General features: G+C 42.3%; 1 protein-coding gene across 2 annotated transcripts in view; it reads right to left on the bottom strand.

The window, feature by feature from the left end:
• Positions 1–17,099, bottom strand: part of TADA2A (transcriptional adaptor 2A) — a 271,049-nt gene that overhangs the window by 229,559 nt on the left and 24,391 nt on the right. For both annotated transcript variants that reach the window (XM_083173206.1, XM_083173205.1), the window contains exon 6: positions 2,747–2,835. In XM_083173206.1, the coding sequence (XP_083029332.1) occupies positions 2,747–2,835 (89 nt within the window). The remainder of the gene's footprint in view (positions 1–2,746; positions 2,836–17,099) is intronic.

Here is a 17,099-nt window from a genome sequence, read left to right as displayed (position 1 = left end):
CAGCCAGCAGTGCACATTATAGCCCAACTACTGTATAAACGTAAAAGCAAAAAGAAATGGCCCATCTTCCATGGGCAGTTGAACGCTGCAGACCAGGGTTTGCAAAGGGGTGGAATTATATTAGTCTATTAAGTGCCAGCTCCTCCAGTTTCTTAGAGCAAGCCATGGTACAATGTCCCCCAGATTGGAAGAAATGAAAAACATGTTTAAGCTATTATAACAGTGGGTGTGCATATATTAATTTAACTGTCTACAATGATCAAAATAGTGCTAAATTAAAAAATATATATCTGATCAGCATTGAGAATTATGCAATTATGCAATTCTTGACAGGAATACAGTAAATAGTACATATTCATGTAACCAGTCAAATTGGTCATTATGGTCCAAGTGATTTTCCATTAAGTGTGGAACTACAGTATACATAAAAACATCAATAATAATATTAATAATCCAATTAGCTGGGTGAATTAAACTGAACCCCCAGAGCACCTGGTTTAGCGGTATATTGTACAGCCTTATACTGGGCTTTGCAGAGTACCCAAATTCCAAAATCACGTTTTGTACATTTGCACCGGTATTCGGACTCAAAATAGATTGACTCTAGGTCGACAGTCATAGGGTCAACCACTGTTGGTCGACAGGGTCAAAATGCAGACATGAAAATGGTGGCCACGAAAAAGGTAGACATGTTTTTTTTTCCCCATTTGAGCCGACAGGCGGTATTTCATGCCCTACAATACACTACGGCGTGGAGGAAGAATATAGTAGTATGCCTTGCCCAGTGAGGCACCGTGCCCAAAGCATTGCGTGTATAGCGAGGAGACGCGGTACACTTAGACACAAAATAACATGAAAAATTCATGTCATTCCTTTTTCATGTCGACCTTTACACCCTTTTGACCTATAGTGGTCGACCTTATGACTGTAGACCTAGACATTGTAGATCTAAAATACCATAACCTTTGCACCAACTAGAGCAACAACTGAACTGCTTCTTTAGGCATAAATTAACAACTGAATTCCCCCCCAAAAAATGTCATGCACAATATCTTCATTACAATGGTTTTGCTTTAAAATGGGTCTGCTGACCAGAAAAGCTTGAAAACTATTAGTACCCGATACCAACATACACTGATTTGGATTGATGGGAGTTCCTTTTCATTATGCAAGACAATCTGCTTCAAGTTCTTTGCTCTATGAGAAATGCTACACCCATAATCCACCCTGCACAATCCCAGAAACACTATAGAACGGTGGTTCCCAAACTGTGTGCCGTGGCACCCTGAGGTGCCTCAGGACACTTGCAGTGGTGCCTCAGGTTGGTCGTCCAGGAACAATTCAAATTATGGTACTCTTTACCTAGAACGGCGCCCGCGATTTGCATCGCGGGCGTCGGGGGTAAAAAATCGCGGGCATCGCGGGCAAATAAAAAAACGGGTGCGACGCGATGCCCGCGATTTTCCCATAGGGATCAATGTTAAAACTGTGATTGGACGCGATTTTACAGTTAAATGCCTCAATGCCCGTGATTTGGCCATAGGAAACAATGTTAAATGGGCCACAGAGCCCTAATAGTGCCCTTGAACTGTGAAATGGCCCCCACAATTGTTAACGCCACCCCACGATCAACGTCAACCCGAAGCGTGGCGAGCGCAGCGAGCCCGCGAGGGGCGGCGGTACGCGTCCTCCGACCTTTTCATACCCCCACTATCCACGTCGGCGTGGAGTTGAGAATAGAATAGTGTGGCGAGCGCAGCGAGCCACCGAGCCCGAAGCGTGGCGAGCGCAGCGAGCCCCGCGAGGGGACGCGGATACCTTCACAGGTAAACGCGTCCCTTCGCGGGCTTCACAGGTGTCCGCGTCGCCATGGACACCTGGGAAGCCCGCGAGGGGACGCGTATAACTGTGAAGGTATCCGCGTGCACTCGCCACACTTCGGGCTTGGTGGCTCGCTGCGCTCGCCACACTATTCTATTCTCGACTCCACGCCGACGTGGATAGTGGGGGTATGAAAAGGTCGGAGGACGCGTACCGCCGCCGCTCGCCACGCTTCGGGTTGACGTTGATCGTGGGGTGGCGTTAACAATTGTGGGGGCCATTTCACACTTGACGGTGACTATTTGGGCTCTGTGGCCCATTTAACATTGTTTCCTATGTAAAAATCGCGGGCATTGAGGCATTGAACACTAAAATCGCGTCCAATCTCACTTTTAACATTGATCCCTATGGGAAATCGCAGCCATCGTGGGCATCGCATCCCACCCGTTTTTTAGTGCATTCGATGGTCGCGATTGACGCCGTTCTAGGTAAAGAGTACCCAAATTATTTATGGTCAATGTACTGTAAGAGGCAAAACCATTGCTGGTGGCTGCCATTCACAAAATATGTGTATAAACATAATTGTCCATCACCATATAACTGACCATAAGGATGACATTTAAACACGTTACTTAATTTGATATTGGTTTCAGAATTTTTCAAAAAGAAATGTTTGGCCTAACGGTGCCTTGACAAATTTTTGATGCTCTACGGTGCCATGATTCAAAAAAGTTTGTGAGCCACTGCTATAGAAAATGTTCAGAAGAAAGCTTAAAACATTCTCCATGGTACAGTGCAAAAACTTAATGAACAATGTGGAAATTAGGAGTCCTGTAGAAATAAAGTTCTAATTTAAATAAGTATCTTATTAATAACACATTATAATTTCAATTAGGAACAGTTAAATAAAAAAAAAAAAAGTCACCTCTATGAAGTCTGCCCTTGCTGGCATATATCCTGCCATGTCTCGAGACAGTAGAGAATCGAATGTGGGTCTCGGAGGGTCCTCAGCAGCTTATAAAACACATGAATGGCGAGAGCCTCACATTACATATCCATAAAAAGATTTAAATAAAAATTTAAATACAATTTCATATTTATCTTTAATAAGAGTTTTGTATTTTTCCCAATTGTTTAAATCTACTGAAATACACAGATTAAGGTAAACCTAACCTTTTACCTGCTGACCATCTGGTGTCAACCTGTAGACTATCATTTTACTGTACAGTTATTAAAAGCACAAACTTCACACATAGAGCCAGTATCAGACAGTCGGAATATCATCCGATTCCAACAATCAGAAGTTAATCTACTGACACTCGGAACGGCCGTGGATTGTCGAAAACTGCCATGGATTTGACAATCCAGTGATCAATTTTGACTATGCAGATTCAATTTTTTTTTAAAGTTTAATATATGAACAATTATATTGATTGGAAGCTCCCAAAAGTTAGTTGCCTGGGACCCCCACAAACCTTATTGTAATTAGGAGAGTGTAACTGTGCTTACATTTACTGGAATTGTGGTTTATGGGGAGTTTTGCATATACAGAAATCTGTCCAATTTCAGACAGATCACTTGCACTAAGAATATGGGTAGCGCATTTGCACACTGATCATGATGAAAGACTGGGGAAGTACAGTTGAATAGATCTATACCATAAGGATGAATATCCATGCATGTCATTTAAGGTAAATCTGCCCAATTTGTATGCAACTTTATATTAGTCCCCATGTGTACTCTCATGCGGTATTGTGACAAGCAGGCTTGATTGCTTCTAGGTATACCACCAACTGCAATTTTCTAAAGGTGCCCATACACTGTCCGTTCATCAGATCCGTTCGGGACTTAAATAGTACACATCGCATCGCATGCGATGAACAGCTAGTACAAAAAGTATGTGCAGCACATACTTTTTGTACCGTACGATGAGATGCGCGCACAGCTTATAGTACAGAATGGACGGCCCGGGAACAGACCGTCTATGGGCACCATTAGTCTAGTGTATACAAAGTATCAGGTAATCCACATAAAGTTGCACGGACACATGACAGTTTTTTAATCACCTGTGTATTGTTCGGTGTATCAAAATGCTGAATGCTAAAATTTTTACTTAATATGGTATACAGTTTTACTAAAAGGTAAGTGGCATTACAAATATTGTGCTCAAGCCAGATGGCTTTAATTGGAAGGTATGGTTTCAAATCTATCAGATGCTACACACATACATCCACCTCCCTCTTACATCTGTGTTGTCAGGCAGCCGGAGAGCATCAGGTGACCTGGGGTGGGTCAGTGGACACTATTAAAAGGACTCACCACAGGTCACCTGTTTTCCCTTGCATCATCTGATGCTATTTGATATGTTTTGCTGGGTGATATGTGTTGGGTCAGTGGACACTATTAGAAGAACTGCTCCACCATTAGACACTCTGCGCTTTCGAAATATCCAGCATCCACAGAGCAGGGTTACATATATTTTGTGTTGGACTCCTTGCTGAAATCGCTTATTGGATCAAAGCAGCTTAACCAATAAAATGTATTCACAGCTGAACTATTGCCATCAGAGGCTAAGAGCTTGTCTGTTGAATTGTCCATCCATAAAATTGTAATACCCATGTGCAGAGACTTGATAAGATGCCAATGACCATATGTATTTACTGTATATGTTGAAACCATTTCCCTTTTTTCATGTGTCTTTTTATATTTTAAGCTTGAATACTATATTGTCTAAAACACACACACACATATATATATATATATATATATATATATATATATATATATATATATATATATATATATATATATATATATACATACACATACACATACACACACACACACACACACACACACACACTCCCCCCCCCCCCAACAATAGTGTCTCCAGTGCCCTTAGCATGTAATGTCCATATAACAATTCAAATATGAATAAAAATTAACTCGTATTTTTCCGTTTTAAAGAAAGTTTTATTTTTATTTTGTAAGCCATGACCAGTACCCAGCACATTTCATCTCGGTTAGAGACTTAAATCAACTCACAACATTCCCAGACATTTTGAATCTAAACATAATTCTGACATCTGCTCTTTTAAGTTATCAGTCCACTGATATTATCATCACTAAAATAAATTATAAGTCTTTTATTTAAAGTAAACACTATTAGATCTCTCTCTATATATAATCTACAGTATTAGAGGAAATGGCTGTGCGTTCCATTGAAGTAAAGGTGGAACCACAGACACTTCCAGGAAGTCCGCCAATTCGGTGTAACGCTCCATCACATTAAAATTAGAATTAACTATGCCTGACACTACCTCCCTGATTAATTAGAAACGGCACTGAGGTGTGGGAGCGTGGAGTAGGCTGGTTCGCAGGCTCCGTTTTTTTGTGTACGCGCTCCATCGTTAAAAGGAATGGAACGCATTACATCCTCCTTCCATATAAGTTTTGGCAATATGGCAGTGTGAGGCTGAGGTGGAACACATGCCGGGATTGGTCAAGCAAGTTCCGTCAATATAGCGGTGCGTTCCAACTTGGTCGAGGTGAAACGCATACCTCAATTACTGTTATTTTCTCTTTTCAGATAACTCTCACACACTGAGAGATCAGACAGTTGGATTATTTATTTAAAAGGCACTCAGAGTTAATCTTTTCACCGCTATTAGTCTATTTAAGCATTAATGTCTAAAAAAAAAAACGCTATGCATTGTGGGGCATTCTCTTTTCTAATGAAATTTGTTTAGTAAGCTTAATAACACTCTTTAATCAATTTAGATAGGATTATTTATGAAATTATTATAATATATTACACCAGGAATGTCCAAACTATGGCCCTCCAGCTGTTGTGAAACTAGTCCCATCATGCCTTGCCACAGTTTTGCTATTAGGGAATACTTAAACTATGGCAAAGCATGCTGGGATGTGTAGTTTCACAACAGCTGGTGGGCCACAGTTTGGACATGCCTGTATTACACAATGACACCATTATTATACCGAATCCCGTGTTTCCCCGATAAGACCTACCCCGAAATTAAGCCCTACCCTTGATTTTGGATACTGGTCCAAAATAAGCCCTAACCCGAAAATAAACCCTAGTTAAATTTCCATATCTGCCGTTCAGACATTAAATTCTACCCCCGCTAACCCCCCCTGTTCCCCCAGTCACCGACCTCTAACGCCCCTCCCCTCCACGGTGTAGATAGAGCACTGGCTTCTACTGAAGCCGCTTCTACTCCTGGTCCCAGTGATGCACTGCGGGCTGCGCGTGACGTCACCGGGCACATCACGCGGCTGCAGCACGGCACGGAGCTGTGGCGCAGGCAGCAAAGAAGAGCTGGAAACTTCTGGAAAACACAGTTTCTGTGACGGGTTACACATGTTTGTCAAGGAGCACTGGGGGGGCATGTTTGTCAAGGAGCACTGGGGGGGCATGTTTGTCAAGGAGCACTGGGGGCACGTTTAAGATGGAGGACTGGGGGCACGTTTAAGGTGGAGGACTGGGGGCACGTTTAAGATGGAGGACTGGGGTCACGTTTAAGATGGAGGACTGGGGTCACGTTTAAGATGGAGGACTGGGGTCACGTTTAAGATGGAGGACTGGGGTCACGTTTAAGATGGAGGACTGGGGTCACGTTAAAGATGGAGGACTGGGGTCACGTTAAAGAAGGAGGACTGGGGGCACATTAAAGAAGGAGGACTGGGGGCATGATGGGGATAAAAGCAGGAATGGGGGAGCATACTGGTCATCATTTTATTTACCATATTTTTTATGGTCATCATTTTATTTACCATATTATTCTGTGTGTTTTGACTCCCAGACATGGGTGCAAAAGGGAAGAGCTATACAGTCGGGTACAAGAAAGCTATTGTAGAAGACTCAGAGCAAGAATCTTTCAGCTTTCTGTATAGAAAATATGTTGGATATCCGAATGGTCTGAAAATGGAGAGCGGAGTACAATAACCTCAGTCAGCAGGTGGATGAAGGAAAAGCTAAGAAACGCAGGTCTGGATCAGGTCGGCAACACTTATATCCTGAGCTGGAAGACATTATTATCCATTATTGGTGAATGGATTGCTGACAGGAGATCAAAGGCATTTGTTGTGCACAGGGCTGATATCCAAGCATTTGCCCTTGCAAAGGCACCACAGTTCGAAATGGTCCCAGAGGGATTCAAAGCATCACAACACTGGTTGGACGGTTTCCTTCAGCGATATGAACGGTCTCTAAGAAGATCAACAACACTGTTTAAGCTGGAAGATGCTGAAGGTATTAAACGTGCACTTGCATTCAAGTCCTTTGTTGATGAGATCGACTTTTCTAAATACTAAACCTGCAATATGATCGCTATGGATGAAACTGCAGTGTTTATGGGTCAAGCATCTCAAACAACAATTCATCACAGGGGTGCCACATCAATCTACATTCCCACCACTGGCTACGATAGTATACGGGTTACCTGTGGTTTGTTAATTCGTTTGGATGGAAAGAAAGCCACACCTCTAATCATCAGCAAGGGCCAGAAAGAGAAGATTGAATGTGTATCAGGCATTTACATTCTTGAAACCGAAAAAGCCTGGTGCACACAAGCAGTTATAAGGAAGTGGCTGGATTTAATGATGCCACTTGCTTGTCTGGGATTCAGCCAGCACTCACCACACTAAAGACATGAAGAACTTCCTTGCAGAAAGAAGAATAGATAAAGTATTGATTTCCGCAGGAATGACTGCCTATCTCCAGACTCTTGATATTGCAATAAACAAGCCATGCAAGGACTATTTGCGCATGGAAGTCAATGACTACATTGAAAATAGAATGGAAAAAAATCAGCGTGGAAACTTTGTGAAGCCCCGTCTGCCAGAGGTCGTGACTTGGGTGAAGATTTCGTGGCATAAAATTACTTAAAGCTGGGTCACCAAAGCACTACCAGCAGGCTACCTGGACAAGACCTGCTCATTTAAGGAGAGCTATCTTGCTTGACATGATAGATTGGGTCCACTTCTCCTGAAGGAAATGGAGGCACAAGAAATACAGGCCGGAATTCAGGGTATGGACACTATGATGATGCCCTTTGAGGGTGACCAAACTGCTGATGCGGCCCCCGATGAATTTGAGTTTGACACCCCTGCCATATAACGATATTAAATAACATGTTATATATTTTACCTTTTAATAGGAATCTAGTCTTGCTTCTACCAAACTGGTCCCTATTCCTTTTAAACAAATCTAGGTTATTTTCCATTAAATCTGAATTAAGGTATGTTTCCAAAAAAGTAGTCAAGAATATTAAAAGTTGAGAAACTAGATTACAAGTTAATCTTTCCTACGCAATTCTATCAGATTCTGTTCTATTTTAAGAATTTAATCATCTATCAGGAGAATTCCCTGGTCTGTCATCAGGCACAGAAATGTCCTTACACTAGACCAGTGGTTCCCAACCTGGGGTACTCTGCAGACCAGTTGGGGGTACTTGGAAATAATATTGGTAATGGCGGAAGAAGAAAACGTCTCCCAAAGAAGTCTACCATTGACATGGAAACAAGCCACGTTGTGTCATTTCCAGTTCCATCTGCAGCGTCAACAGCGTTTCCTCGTGCTTTTGCCCAACCAGCAATTCACTGAGAGCTTCCTGTGAACATCTGCCCCGCACTGACATGGGTGGAAGAAGCATTAATCCTACAGGCGTTAGCTGGAACTCTGGAGACAATACACAGCCAGCGGTCAGACAAAGAAGGACCTGATTCCTGACCATATACTAGTCCACAGCTACTCCTTAATATTAGGACACGCATACTGCTCACTTCCACTCATAAGTACTGTGGAAAATTCAAATTGAGAGGAGGGGTACTTATAAATGAAAAACCTAATCAAGGGGTACGGGAGAGAAAAAAGGTTGGGAACCACTGCACAAGATTGTGATCCTATATTTTTTAGCCCTGAAGGGCATTAATAATAGAGGTATGTGCTCATATATATATATATATATATATATATATATATATATATATATATATATATATATATATATATATATATATATATATATATATATATATATATATATATATATATATATATATATATATATAATAACAATTACCAAAAAATTATAATATATTTCTGCTTTCTTAAGTTAAAATTCCCTCTATCTGTTTGTCCATTTAATTCATTATTGTTTATGTTTATAACGGTTGTTATATCCTCTTATTACTCATATAATTATTTTATATACCGTATGTGAAAATAATTGTATTTATTTAACCCCTTCCTGACAGAGCCAGTTTTTGCGTTCCTGACAGAGCCCTTTTTTTCAAATCTGACATGTCTCACTTAAGTGGGGATAACTTTTTTTTGCTTTTACTTATCCCAGTGATTTTGAGATTGTTTTCTCGTGACACATTGTACTTCAAGTTAGTGGTAAATTTGGGTCGATGCAGTCTGTGTTTTTTTGTGAAAAATACCAAAATGTCGTGAAAAAATGGAAAATTTTGCAATTTGCAAAATGTTAAATTTTCTGCTTGTGAGACAAATAATCATACCACTCAAAATAGTTAATAACTAACAAAGACCATATGTCTACTTTATGTTGACATCATTATTTCAACTTCCTTTTAATTTTTTGGGACACTAGGAGGCTTACAATATGAATAGCAAATTCTCAAATTTTCAAGAAAATTTCAAACACTGATTTTTTTAGGGACCAGTTCAGTTCTGATGTGACTTTGAGGGACTTGTATGTGAGACACCCCCATAAATGATGCCATTTCAAAAACTGCACCCCTCACAGTATTCAAAACAGCATTTTGGAAGTTTGTTAACCCTTTAGGTGTTTCACAGGAATTAAAACAAAGTGTAGGTGAAATTTCAAAATTTCTTTTTTTTTGCAGATTTGCAATTTTAATACATTTTTCTAAGGAACACAGTACATTTTACTAGAGAAATGTGACTGAAAATTGATTCCCCCAATTCTTTTGTTTTCATAAATATCCTATATGTGGCCCTAGTGTGCACGGTGACCAAACCACAGGCTTCATAATAGAAGGAGCACCTACTTGATTTTGGAGCCTCCTTTTTATGAGATTATTTTTTAGGCACCATGTAGGTTTCTAGGCACCATAAGATGCTAAAAGTTAGGAACCCCCCCACAAGTGACCCCATTTTGCAAACTACACCCCTCAGGGAATTCATCTAGGGGTATAGTGTACATTTCAAACCCCCAGGGGTTTCACCAATTTTGATACAAGTGGGCAGTGAAAATGAAAAATTACATTTTTTTACACAAAAATGCAGTTCTGGCTCCAAATTTGTCATTTTCAGAAGGTATGAAGGAGACAAAGCACCCCAAAATCTGTGCCCCAATTTCTCCCGAGTACGGCAATGCCTCACATGTGACCAAAAAATACCAGTTGGGTGCATGGCAGGACTCAGAAGGGAAGGAGTGATTTTTGGATTTTGCAGCACAGATTCTGGTGGAATGAATGGTGGGTGCTATGTTGCACCAATACAGTGGAACCCCCCCACAAGTCACCCCATTTTGCAAAGTACACCCCTCAGGGAATTCATCTAGGGGTATAGTGTACATTTCAAACCCACAGGGGTTTCACCAATTTTGATACAAGTGGGCAGTGAAAATGAAAAATTACATTTTTTTACACAAAAATGCAGTTCTGGCTCAAAATTTTTCATTTTCAGAAGGTATGAAGGAGAAAAAGCACCCCAAAATATGTGCCCCAATTTCTCCCGAGTACGGCAATGCCTCACATGTGACCAAAAAATACCAGTTGGGTGCATGGCAGGACTCAGAACGGAAGGAGTGATTTTTGGATTTTGCGGCTCAGATTCTGGTGGAATTTTGGTGGGTGCTATGTCGCATTAGCAAGACCCCCCAAGCACCAATACAGTAGAACCCCCCCACAAGTGACCCCATTTTGCAAACTACACCCCTCAGGGAATTCATCTAGGGGTATAGTGTACATTTCAAACCCCCAGGGGTTTCACCAATTTTGATACAAGTGGGCAGTGAAAATGAAAAATTACATTTTTTACACAAAAATGCAGTTCTGGCTCAAAATTTTTCATTTTCAGAATGTATGAAGGAGAAAAAGCACCCCAAAATCTGTGCCCCAATTTCTCCCGAGTACGGCAATGCCTCACATGTGACCAAAAAATACCAGTTGGGTGCATGGCAGGACTCAGAACGGAAGGAGTGATTTTTGGATTTTGCGGCTCAGATTCTGGTGGAATTTTGGTGGGTGCTATGTCGCATTAGCAAGACCCCCCAAGCACCAATACAGTGGAACCCCCCCACAAGTGACCCCATTTTGCAAACTACACCCCTCAGGGAATTCATCTAGGGGTATAGTGTACATTTCAAACCCCCAGGGGTTTCACCAATTTTGATACAAGTGGGCAGTGAAAATGAAAAATTACATTTTTTTACACAAAAATGCAGTTCTGGCTCCAAATTTGTCATTTTCAGAAGGTATGAAGGAGACAAAGCACCCCAAAATCTGTGCCCCAATTTCTCCCGAGTACGGCAATGCCTCACATGTGACCAAAAAATACCAGTTGGGTGCATGGCAGGACTCAGAAGGGAAGGAGTGATTTTTGGATTTTGCAGCACAGATTCTGGTGGAATGAATGGTGGGTGCTATGTTGCACCAATACAGTGGAACCCCCCCACAAGTCACCCCATTTTGCAAAGTACACCCCTCAGGGAATTCATCTAGGGGTATAGTGTACATTTCAAACCCACAGGGGTTTCACCAATTTTGATACAAGTGGGCAGTGAAAATGAAAAATTACATTTTTTTACACAAAAATGCAGTTCTGGCTCAAAATTTTTCATTTTCAGAAGGTATGAAGGAGAAAAAGCACCCCAAAATATGTGCCCCAATTTCTCCCGAGTACGGCAATGCCTCACATGTGACCAAAAAATACCAGTTGGGTGCATGGCAGGACTCAGAACGGAAGGAGTGATTTTTGGATTTTGCGGCTCAGATTCTGGTGGAATTTTGGTGGGTGCTATGTCGCATTAGCAAGACCCCCCAAGCACCAATACAGTGGAACTTCCCCACAAGTGACCCCATTTTGCAAACTACACCCCTCAGGGAATTCATCTAGGGGTATAGTGTACATTTCAAACCCCCAGGGGTTTCACCAATTTTGATACAAGTGGGCAGTGAAAATGAAAAATTACATTTTTTACACAAAAATGCAGTTCTGGCTCAAAATTTTTCATTTTCAGAAGGTATGAAGGAGAAAAAGCACCCCAAAATATGTGCCCCAATTTCTCCCGAGTACGGCAATGCCTCACATGTGACCAAAAAATACCAGTTGGGTGCATGGCAGGACTCAGAACGGAAGGAGTGATTTTTGGATTTTGCGGCTCAGATTCTGGTGGAATTTTGGTGGGTGCTATGTCGCATTAGCAAGACCCCCCAAGCACCAATACAGTGGAACCCCCCCACAAGTGACCCCATTTTGCAAACTACACCCCTCAGGGAATTCATCTAGGGGTATAGTGTACATTTCAAACCCCCAGGGGTTTCACCAATTTTGATACAAGTGGGCAGTGAAAATGAAAAATTACATTTTTTACACAAAAATGCAGTTCTGGCTCAAAATTTTTCATTTTCAGAAGGTATGAAGGAGAAAAAGCACCCCAAAATATGTGCCCCAATTTCTCCCGAGTACGGCAATGCCTCACATGTGACCAAAAAATACCAGTTGGGTGCATGGCAGGACTCAGAACGGAAGGAGTGATTTTTGGATTTTGCGGCTCAGATTCTGGTGGAATTTTGGTGGGTGCTATGTCGCATTAGCAAGACCCCCCAAGCACCAATACAGTGGAACCCCCCCACAAGTGACCCCATTTTGCAAACTACACCCCTCAGGGAATTCATCTAGGGGTATAGTGTACATTTCAAACCCCCAGGGGTTTCACCAATTTTGATACAAGTGGGCAGTGAAAATGAAAAATTAAATTTTTTTACACAAAAATGCAGTTCTGGCTCAAAATTTTTCATTTTCAGAAGGTATAAAGGAGAAAAAGCACCCCAAAATCTGTGCCCCAATTTCTCCCGAGTACGGCAATGCCTCATGTGTGACCAAAAAGTTGCAGGACTCAGAAGGGAAGGAGTGATATTTGGATTTTGCAGCACAAATTCTGGTGGAATGATGGTGGGTGCTATGTCGCATTAGCAAGACCCCCAAAGCACCAATACAGTGGAACCCCCCCCACAAGTGACCCCATTTTGCAAACTACACCCCTCAGGGAATTCATCTAGGGGTATAGTGTACATTTCAAACCCCCAGGGGTTTCACCAATTTTGATACAAGTGGGCAGTGAAAATGAAAAATTACATTTTTTTACACAAAAATGCAGTTCTGGCTCAAAATTTTTCATTTTCAGAAGGTATGAAGGAGAAAAAGCACCCCAAAATCTGTGCCCCAATTTCTCCCGAGTACGGCAATGCCTCACATGTGACCAAAAAATACCAGTTGGGTGCATGGCAGGACTCAGAAGGGAAGGAGTGATTTTTGGATTTTGCGGCTCAGATTATGGTGGAATGAATGGTGGGTGGTATGTGGCATTAGCAAGACCCCCGAAGCACGGTGAAATTATGAACCTAATAATCCATAGATGTGTGGTATATTTTAAAACACTCCTTTATACATAGGCCGGGTTTGTCGGGGCAAGTGTCACACTGGAAAATAGTTTGCTTTCTTATTCCCTTTTTATAGCAAACTTTGCACCTTTTTTGTGTCCTGCCCTTTTTTCCAGTGGAGGGGATTTCATCAGGAAAATGCTGCCCTGGTACAATACGGGGGCCAGTACTAGAAGTACTGGGGCCCTCAGCCTGCTGGTTCCCAAATATTAGGCCCTTTATGACTTCCTCTTGAAAGTGCATAAATGTCCCCCTCTGGCCGGTAGAACGGAATAGCACGTAAGCGTTATACAGTGCCATCTGGATGATATACACGGCCAGCTTCTTGTACCAGATTTTTGTTTTCCGCAGGGCACTGTACGGCTTCAGTACCTGATCTGAAAGATCCACTCCGCCCATGTACCTATTGTAATCCAGGATACAATTAGGTTTTGAGGTGTGGGTACTGGTACCTCGTACAGGGACGGAGGTGGTACTGTCTCCGTGAATTGTTGTCAGTATAAGGACATCCCTCTTGTCCTTATATTTGACCAACAACATATTTTCGGTGCATATTCCCCTGCTTTCACCCCTTCTCATTACTTGGGCAATGTGCGTTTTTGGGAGGCCTCTTTGGTTCTTGCGCACAGTACCGCAAGCTGCTGTACCTCTTGAACCAAGGGCCTTAAACAGGGGGATGCTGGTGTAAAAGTTATCCACATAGAGGTGATAACCTTTATCCAGGAAGGGGTACACTAAATCCCAGACAATTTTTCCACTAACACCTACGAGGGAGGGGGGGCATTCTGGCGGTTCAATTCTTGAATCCTTCCCTTCATATACCCTAAACCTGTGGGTGTACCCTGAGGTGCTTTCACACAACTTATACATTTTTATGCCATACCTTGCCCTCTTACTGGGAAGGTACTGGCGGAATTTAACCCTTCCTTTAAAATGTATAAGGGACTCGTCTATGCAAATGAATTTATCTGGGATGTACATGTCTTCAAATTTGGCACTGAAATGATCAATGACCGGCCTGACTTTGAATAGCCGGTCAAAGGTGGGATCATCTCTGGGTGGGCACTGTGCATTATCGTTGTAATGCAAAAATTTAAGGATCGTCTCAAATCGAGCCCGGGGCATGGCCATACGGTAAAATGGGGTGCTGTACAGAACATCTGTACTCCAATATTGCCTAATTTCTGGCTTTTTTACTATGCCCATATGAAACACCAGACCCCAAAACGTCATCATCTCTACTGCATCTACAGGGGTCCACCTAGCAAATGATGACGTGGGGTTTTGAGCAATAAACTGCTGGGCATATAAATTAGTTTGGTCCACCATTAAATTTATAAAATCATCAGAGAAAAATAATTTGAAAAAGTCAATTTCTCTGAGACCTGTGGAATCAAATTGGATTCCTGGCATGGCCAAAAACTCAGGAACCTGGGGCTCAAAATTGTCTGGTGGTGGGGTCCATACGAGATCAATTATTGGGGGGGGGTCTCAGCTGCTCTACGGGGGCGTCTTTGAGGGGGTCCCTCATCACCAGAGGAGGAAGAGGAGCTTAAGGCGAATCCTTCAAATTCCCCGCTTGCATCACTGGCTGTGTCAGAGTCAGAAGCAAGCAGGGCATATGCCTCCTCCGCTGAATACATTCTTCTGGATGACTGGGATGACATTTGGGATGACATTTGGGATGCCATTTTTATTTTTGTGTTACTGGTAGTGAAATGTTTCAACACGTGTATAGTGTAGGGGGGGGTACAAACTTTATTTCAACCCGGGGGGTATGTAGTGTGTAGTGTGTATGTAGTGTGCAGAAAAAAAAAATACTTTATACAAAAAAAAAAATGGAGGGGTTAAAAAAAAAAATTGAAGGGGTTAAAAAAAAAAAAAAAAAAGGTCCTGCGTCAAAAATTGAGCACAGATGTTGGTCAGTAACGTCCGTCACTGAACAGCGCTGAAAGGCAACAGGAATTTGATCAAAAAAAAATAGATCAACCCTGTGCCGAAAAAGATGATCAGTGATGTACGTCACTGATCCGCGCACAGCGGCCACAGGACACCCACAAAATCACAGTGTGTGTAAAAAAAAAAATTAAAAAAAGACCCCACAGCACACACACAAAAAAAAAAAGGTGATCAGTGATGCGACACTGATTACCAGTGAGGGGCAGCAGGTGCAACTGACAGTGCAACTGGCAGGTATATATATAAAAAAAAAAAAACCTCTGCACCCCTAAAAAGTTGCTGATCACCTCAGATATAGTGATCAGCACAAAAGGCGGGGGCAGCAGACACAAAATTTAGCACTCTATCACTCTCTGTCGCTATCTCTCTCTATCTCTCTATCTAACACTCTATGACACTGCAGCAGCAGCAGTGACAGGTATATATATATATATATATATATAAAAATACCCTGCGCCCCCAAAAAGTTGCTGATCAGTTAATTTATACTGATCAGCACAAAAGGGGGGGCAGCAGTCAGTTATATAAAAAATATATAGCACAATCTGTCACTATCTCTATCTCTCTATCTCTCTCTATCTCTCTCTATCTATCTATAACTATCACACTGCAGCAGCACAAAATATAGCACTCTCTGTCACTAGGCCTCTCTATCTCTCTCTCTCTCTATCTCTCTCTATCTCTCTCTATCTCTCTCTATCTCTCTCTATCTATCTCTCTCTCTAACTATATCACACTGCAGCAGCACAAAATACAGCACTCTCTGACACTATCTCTCTCTATCTCTCTCTATCTAACTAACGCTATTACACTGCAGCAGCACAAGTTCACAGGAAGTCACAAGTAACAGGATCCAGGAAGCATCCAGCACACTACAAGCACAGATGAAGCAGCCAAGATATTTGCAAGGATCAGGTAAGTATTTTGCAAGGTTCTGGTCAGTATATCGCGGCAGATTGGCACGGTGACCGCACTGCACGCAATTCCAGACCGGAATGGCGTCTGCAGTGCAGTCACCGTTAGTTTAAACCCCCCTCCATGGCTGTGATTGGTCCGTCGGTCCGACGGACCAATCACAGCCTTTGGGGGCGGGCGGGGTGAGGTGGGGTGACACCAGTGTCACCCTTACACCCCGCGGTGATTGGTGCTGTACTTTACAGCACCAATCACCTCCGATCGCGTGTCACCGGCGAACGTTATTCGCCGGTGACACAGAAAACGCTGTAATTGGCTGTTCACACTGAACAGCCAATCACAGCGATCGCCGACGGGGGGGCGGCATCGCAGCCCCCCCTGGGCATGCACGGACATGTCTGCTGTCAGGGACAGCAGACATGTTGAAACTGTCACCGCGTCTATAGACGCGGTGACAGTTAAATGCCATGACGTACATTTACGCCATGTGTCGGGAAGTACTTCCCGACCATGACGTAAATGTACGTCAATTGTCGGGAAGGGGTTAATGTCAAAATGTGGTCTTTTACCAATGTGTACTATGTTTTATAGATTATGGACCCATGATGAAGTCTCTAACCGAGACGAAACGCGTTATGTACAGGTCACTGCTTTGAAGATAAAAAGAAAAAACTTTTTTCAAAACGAAAAAACTATGAATACATTTTTATTCATATTTGAATTGTTCTATG

The sequence above is a fragment of the Crinia signifera genome, chromosome 2, assembly GCF_055691185.1.
Source record: "Crinia signifera chromosome 2, ASM5569118v1, whole genome shotgun sequence".
NCBI classification, from domain to species: domain Eukaryota; kingdom Metazoa; phylum Chordata; class Amphibia; order Anura; family Myobatrachidae; genus Crinia; species Crinia signifera.
Note: the sequence above shows the minus strand (reverse complement) of the source record. Positions and strands in the feature narration are given on the sequence as shown.